The 5,803-nt window shown below is 54.1% G+C and overlaps 1 protein-coding gene across 1 annotated transcript; it reads right to left on the reverse strand.

Moving 5' to 3' along the window:
* Positions 1-380: 380 nt before the first annotated feature.
* LOC128947400 (olfactory receptor 14J1-like) lies at positions 381-4,894 on the reverse strand (the record flags this gene model as incomplete). The annotated part of the gene is made up of 2 exons (XM_054291659.1): positions 381-446; positions 4,433-4,894. Coding segments are annotated over 2 exons (528 nt in total), but the record flags the coding sequence as incomplete, so codon positions are not given.
* Positions 4,895-5,803: the final 909 nt, after the last annotated feature.

The raw sequence follows: 5,803 nt of genomic DNA on the forward strand, positions 1-5,803 counted from the left end.
GCATGAAGCCAGTCAGTTGAGAGGCACTTGAATGACCAGAGAGCATCTAGAGGAGGAAATGAGAGAGCAGTAGAAGTACATAGATCCACCTGCTGTAAAGGAAGAGATGTCCTTATACATGGCCTTTTCAACAGAAGAGCTGAAAACACCTGAAGGAAAATAGAGAGGAAGTAATAAAGAAAATATTGGTCAAACCAGTAGAAGGCAAGATCAGCATTTTTCCTCCTGCCATCTGTACACCTCCAGGAAATTCCTGCTCCTGATGGGAAAACTGTGCCATTTCTTAACAGTACTCAAATGAACCAGATAATAAAGATTTGCTTGTATATTATGAAACTAACAGGTAATAAAAGCTGTGCCCCTATCCAGGCTGACATCAGTTATGTGCCCATGAACAGCCAGTTCATGGCTTGTGCCGTGTGCCACTTGTGCCCTGAGATGCCCAGCTGGGATTGGATAACTCAGAGAGCACTTGAGGGAGAGCAGAGCACCTTGTAAGCTGCAGGTCCCTGACAGCCCTGCAGGGCCCCTGTCCCATCAACATCTGCTCTGCTCCAGTCTGAAACAGGGCCCAGCATGGTGCTGGGATCATCAGAGAGCTGAGGTGTGCGCTGGAATTCAATGCCCTCCCCATCCCACAGCAGCCCTGCATTTCCCTGCTGCAGCCTTGGTCTCCAGCCCAGCCATGAAGGCTCTTTGGGCTCTGGACTGTTCCTGTAGCCCCCAAGGGCAACTGAGCTCTGCCTTTGGCACAGTCAGGCCTGGCCAGCGCAGGCCATGCTCAGCAATTGCTTCTGTGTGCCTGGCCTTGCTGTCAGCCCTGGCAGCAGCTGCGTGGCCCCTTGGTGGCCCTGTGCCGGCCCAGCCATGGTGGCCCAGCGCCTGTGCAGGCCCAGCCCAGGCCAGGAGCATTGTGGCTGGGAACGGCCCCTGTGCCGTGGTGCCCACAGCAGCCTTGGGCTCTGTGCCCCATGGCCTCTCTGCTGGGCAGCCTCTGCCAGCTCCTGCAGAGCCCGTGGCACCTGTGGGGCTGCACAGACAGCCCTGCCCCAGGCTCTGCCAGCCTCTGGGCCAGCAGAGAGGCAGCCAGGGCTGGCCATGGCTGCGAATAGGCCCTGAGCCCCACAGGACGATGGAGCTGGGCCACAGCCAAACTCAGTCCAGGCCAAAGCTGGGCTCAGCAGCCAGGGCTGCCAAGGGCTGGGCACAGAGGCTGGTGCTGACAAATGTCCTGGGCCTCCTCCCTGCTCTGTCCACGCCACCAAGGGCACAGAGCAGCCTCCTCTCTGGGCCACTTGCCTGTTTTCAATGCCTTGCACAGGTGCTGGCCCTGCCCCACAAGGCCTGGCCTGAGTCCTGTCCCTGCATGCTCAGCCAGGCTGAGATGGACACTGATGGTTTCTAGGCCAGGCTGTCTGAGCCCAGCCCAGCTCCCTGCAAGCTCTGCCAGGTGCCCTGAGCTCTAGGCAGCACCAAGGGCCTCTCCCCAGCCCAGCCCAGCTGGCTCTGGCCACACAGCTCTGCTCAGGCCAGGCTTCTCTGGGCACTGCCCCACGGCCTCAGCCCCTGGCAAGGGCACAGCAGCAGCTGCAGCTGCCACAGGACTCAGCCCCAACCATGGGGGAAGGTGCTTGGCCAAGGCCAAAGGAGGCTCCCTGGCTGCCCTGCTCCCCTCGGCCTGAGGTGCTGAGAGCTCTGCAGCCCCTGCTGCCATCCCATCTGCCCAGGGCAGCACAAGAGCCCTGGCCTTGGGGCCCTCAAGTGCTGGTCCTGCTCCAGGCCCAGGGCCCATCCCAGAGCTGGGGCAGCCACAAAGCTGTGCCCATTTCTGTTCATTGCCACTCTGATGGGGATGGATCCTCAGCACCTTGGAGGTTGCTGATGAATTTTACTCCTCCAGAGGCCTCTTCTTTCTTGAGCTACTCAGTTGAAGAATTCAGTGAAAAAGGCTATTAAACATTTGTTTAAAACATTTAAACAAGAAAACCCCGTGGGAAAATTTGAAGTTTTCAATTGTTCTGTGGTTAATTAGTCAGATTTCAGAGGTGTATTTAAAGTGAATATGGTATATTGAAAACTAAGCAGAGAGAACTGGTTTTGTCCAGTTTTCTTTTCTTGTTTATAGATTGGTATCAGCAATGTCCAGTTGATATTGACCCCTAACCCCTTCAAATGCAGTCTGAATAGATATGAAAGTCAAGACCCTTCATGGCTGACAATCAATCACACTTTGTTCCTATCCCCACCCCGCCATTTCCCTCATCCAACCCCTGGCTCTCCTATGGATCAGGAATGGTGTCGCCAGCAGGACCAGGGCTGTGATTCTTCCCCTGTGCTGGGCACTGGTTGGGCAGCACCTCGAGTGCTGTGTCCACTTCTGGGCCCCCCAATTTCAGAAGGACATGGAGAGGCTGCAGCATCTTCAGAGAAGGGCAACAAGGCTGGGGCGGGCTCTAGAGCACAAGTCCTGTGAGGAGTGGCTGAGGGAGCTGGGATTGTTTATCCTGGAGAAGAGGAGGCTCAGGGGAGACCTCATCACTCTCTACAACTCCCTGACAGGAGTGTGCAGCCATGTGGGGGTCCAGCTCTTTTCCCAGGGAACTGGGACAGGACAGCAGGACACAGCCTTCAGCTGCACCAGGGGATGTTTAGGCTGGACATTAAGAAATATTCTTCACACTAAGGGTGATTGGGCATTGGAAAGGGCTGCTCAGGGAGGTGGATGAGTCACCATCCCTGGAAGTGTTTAAGGAAAGACTGGATGTGGCACTGAGTGCCATGGTCTGGGTGACAAGGTGGTGTTGGGTTGGCCTTGATGCTCTCCAAGGTCTTTTCCAGCCTGGTTGATTCTCTGATGATTGTGACACTGCAGGGCCCTGGGGAAGCAAGGGGCCATTGTGACACTGTGGGGCCTGATGGCACTAAGAGGACCATGGTGACACTGTGTACGACATGGCAGCACAGAGCCAAGGGGCCATTGTGACACTGTGGGGCTGAATGGAAGCAAGGAGTCCATTGTGACAGTATGGGTACTGGTGGAACCACAGAGGCCACTGTGACTCTGCAGGGCCTTGTGGAACCAAGGGGCCATCATGCCACTGCAGAACCAAGGAGACCCTGGGGAGAGCCTGGGGACAATGGAATCAAGAGACCATTGCTCCATTGTAAGGACTCTGGGAACTGAGGGAACAATTGTGACCCTATGGTGCCCCATGGAACCAAGGGTCCCTGGTGACAGTGCAGGATCATGTGTCACCAGAACTCCATTGTGACACTGCAGTGCCAAGGAATTCCTTGTGGCACTCTGAGGCCTCATGGAACCAAGAGGCCACTGTGACCCCACAGGGCCTTGTGGAACCATGCAGAGCATTGTGACAGAGCAGGACCTGGTGTCAGATGGGGCCATTGTGACACTGCAGGGTCCCATGGAACCAAGGGGCCAGTTCTGCTCCTCAGGGACTCCTGGAATGAAGGAAACATGCTTGACACCATGGTGGCTGTGGGGACCAAGAGGCCATTGTGACACTGTGGAAGCAATGAGAGCATTGCTGCACTGCCAGACCTCATGGAACCATGGATTGTGACACTGCAGGGCCTGGGGGAACCATGGCACCATTGTGACACTGTGGGGCCCAAGGACCCAAGGGACTTGGTGGCACCAAGGGGTCCCATGGAAACAAAGGGATATTGTGACACTGGGAGACCTCATAGAAATGTGGAAACCATTGGGACGCTCTGGGGCCTCATGGAACAGGCTGGATCCAGGGTCCAAATCCATCAAGGTGAGGTTTAACAAGTCCAAGTGCTGGGTCCTGCACTTTGACCACAACAATCCCTGCAGCGCTACAGGCTGAGGACAGAGTTGCTGGACAGCAGCCAGGCAGAAAGAGACCTGCAGGGACTGATGGACAGCAGGTTGGACACGAGGCAGCAGTGTGCCCAGGTGGCCAAGAAGGCCAATGGCTCCTGTCCTGGATGAGGAATGGTGTGGCCTCCAGGAGCAGAGCTGCTGTGCCAGCACTGATCTGCCCCCTGCTCTGTACACAGACATTGCTGCTGCAGCTCCAGAGAAGGCAGCCAAAGTGCATCTCTGCAGAAAACTTTGCTGGGAGATCCTTTAGTTCCTTTAATGCCACTGAGAGCGCAACCACTCATTGACATAGTCTTGGACCACAGGGAAGGCGGAGAGAAACAAAATGAGAAATGGCACAAACAATGACATTTCTATGTGGACAAGATAAAAAAATTAAAATAAAGGGAACCCCTCCCTCCACAATTAAACAAACAAGAAGTATCAAAGATGACTTTTATTACAAGTGATTTTCAGAAATTTGGCAGCAGTTTAATGTTTCTGAAAGCATCCAGCCATTAGTCTCCTCACAGCAGCCTTGAGCTCCTGACTCCTCAGGCTGTAGATGAGGGGGTTCAGGGCTGGAGTCACCACCGAGTACAGAACTGACAGGGCCAGATCCAGGGATGGGGAGGACATGGAGGGGGGCTTCATGTAGGCAAAAAAGCCAGTGCTGATGAACAGGGAGACCACAGCCAGGTGAGGGAGGCAGGTGGAAAAGGCTTTGTGCCGTCCCTGCTCAGAGGGGATCCTCAGCACAGCCCTGAAGATCTCCACATAGGAGAAAATAATAAACACAAAACAACCAAAATTTAAACACACACTAACAGCAAGAAGCCCCAGTTCCCTGAGGTTGGAGTGTGAGCAGGAGAGCTTGAGGATCTGTGGGATTTCACAGAAGAACTGGCCCAGGGCATTGCCATGGCACAGGGGCAGGGAAAATGTATTGGCTGTGTGCATGAGAGCACTGAGAAAGGCACTGGCCCAGGCAGCTGCTGCCATGTGGGCACAAGCTCTGCTGCCCAGGGGGGTCCCGTAGTGCAGGGGTTTGCAGATGGACACGTAGCGGTCGTAGCACATGATGGTCAGAAGGTAAAAATCTGCTGAAATGAAAAACATAAAGAAAAATACCTGAGCAGCACATCCTGAGTAGGAGGTATCCCTGGCGTCCCAGAGGAAATTGTGCATGGCTTTGGGGACAGTGGTGCAGATGGAGCCCAGGTCAGTGAGGGCCAGGTTGAGCAGGAAGAAGAACATGGGCGTGTGCAGGTGGTGGCCGCAGGCTACGGCTCTGATGATGAGGCCATTGCCCAGGAGGGCAGCCAGGGAGATGCCCAGCAAGAGGCAGAAGTGCAGGAGCTGCAGCTGCCACGTGTCTGCCAATGCCAGCAGGAGGAAGTGCCTGATGGAGCTGCTGTTGGACATTTGCTGTGCCTTGGCATGGGGATCTGTAAGAAAAGCAATCATGGAATAGGTTGTAGGAGGACACAGTATGGGTAATGTAGAATGAAATCTCTTCCCCCAACAAGTTGCAGCTGCACCCTACTACTAAAGATGAGAAACAGGCTGGATGATAACAGGCAACACTTGTAACCAATAAGAACTAGTGGTATAAAAGAGAAGTCACTGGATGGCTGCTGCAAGGACCAAGAACAGTCAGTGCTTAGAGGAGGTATGAAACTCTGAGGGTATGAAATCCTTGCACAATAATGATAAGAGAACTCTTGATATACAAGACAATGTAAGACAACAGAACTCTTAATCTCTGAGACAACATATAATGATAATTGAACTGTTGTAATATATAAGACAACAATAGGTGGGTTTGGAGAGGACTTGAAATATCCCAGCACAGCCTTGGGGGAACTTTCCCCCCTTCTGCCTGCCCAGGGCTCTGCTGCCTGGAGCTGTCCCTGCCAGCAGCTGCTTCCCTGTGCCCAGGGCTGGGCCCTG

The sequence above is a fragment of the Melozone crissalis genome, unplaced genomic scaffold (assembly GCF_028551555.1).
Source record: "Melozone crissalis strain CALT ecotype California unplaced genomic scaffold, PUWL_Pcris_2 ptg000103l_1, whole genome shotgun sequence".
Classification (NCBI taxonomy): Eukaryota; Metazoa; Chordata; class Aves; order Passeriformes; family Passerellidae; genus Melozone; species Melozone crissalis.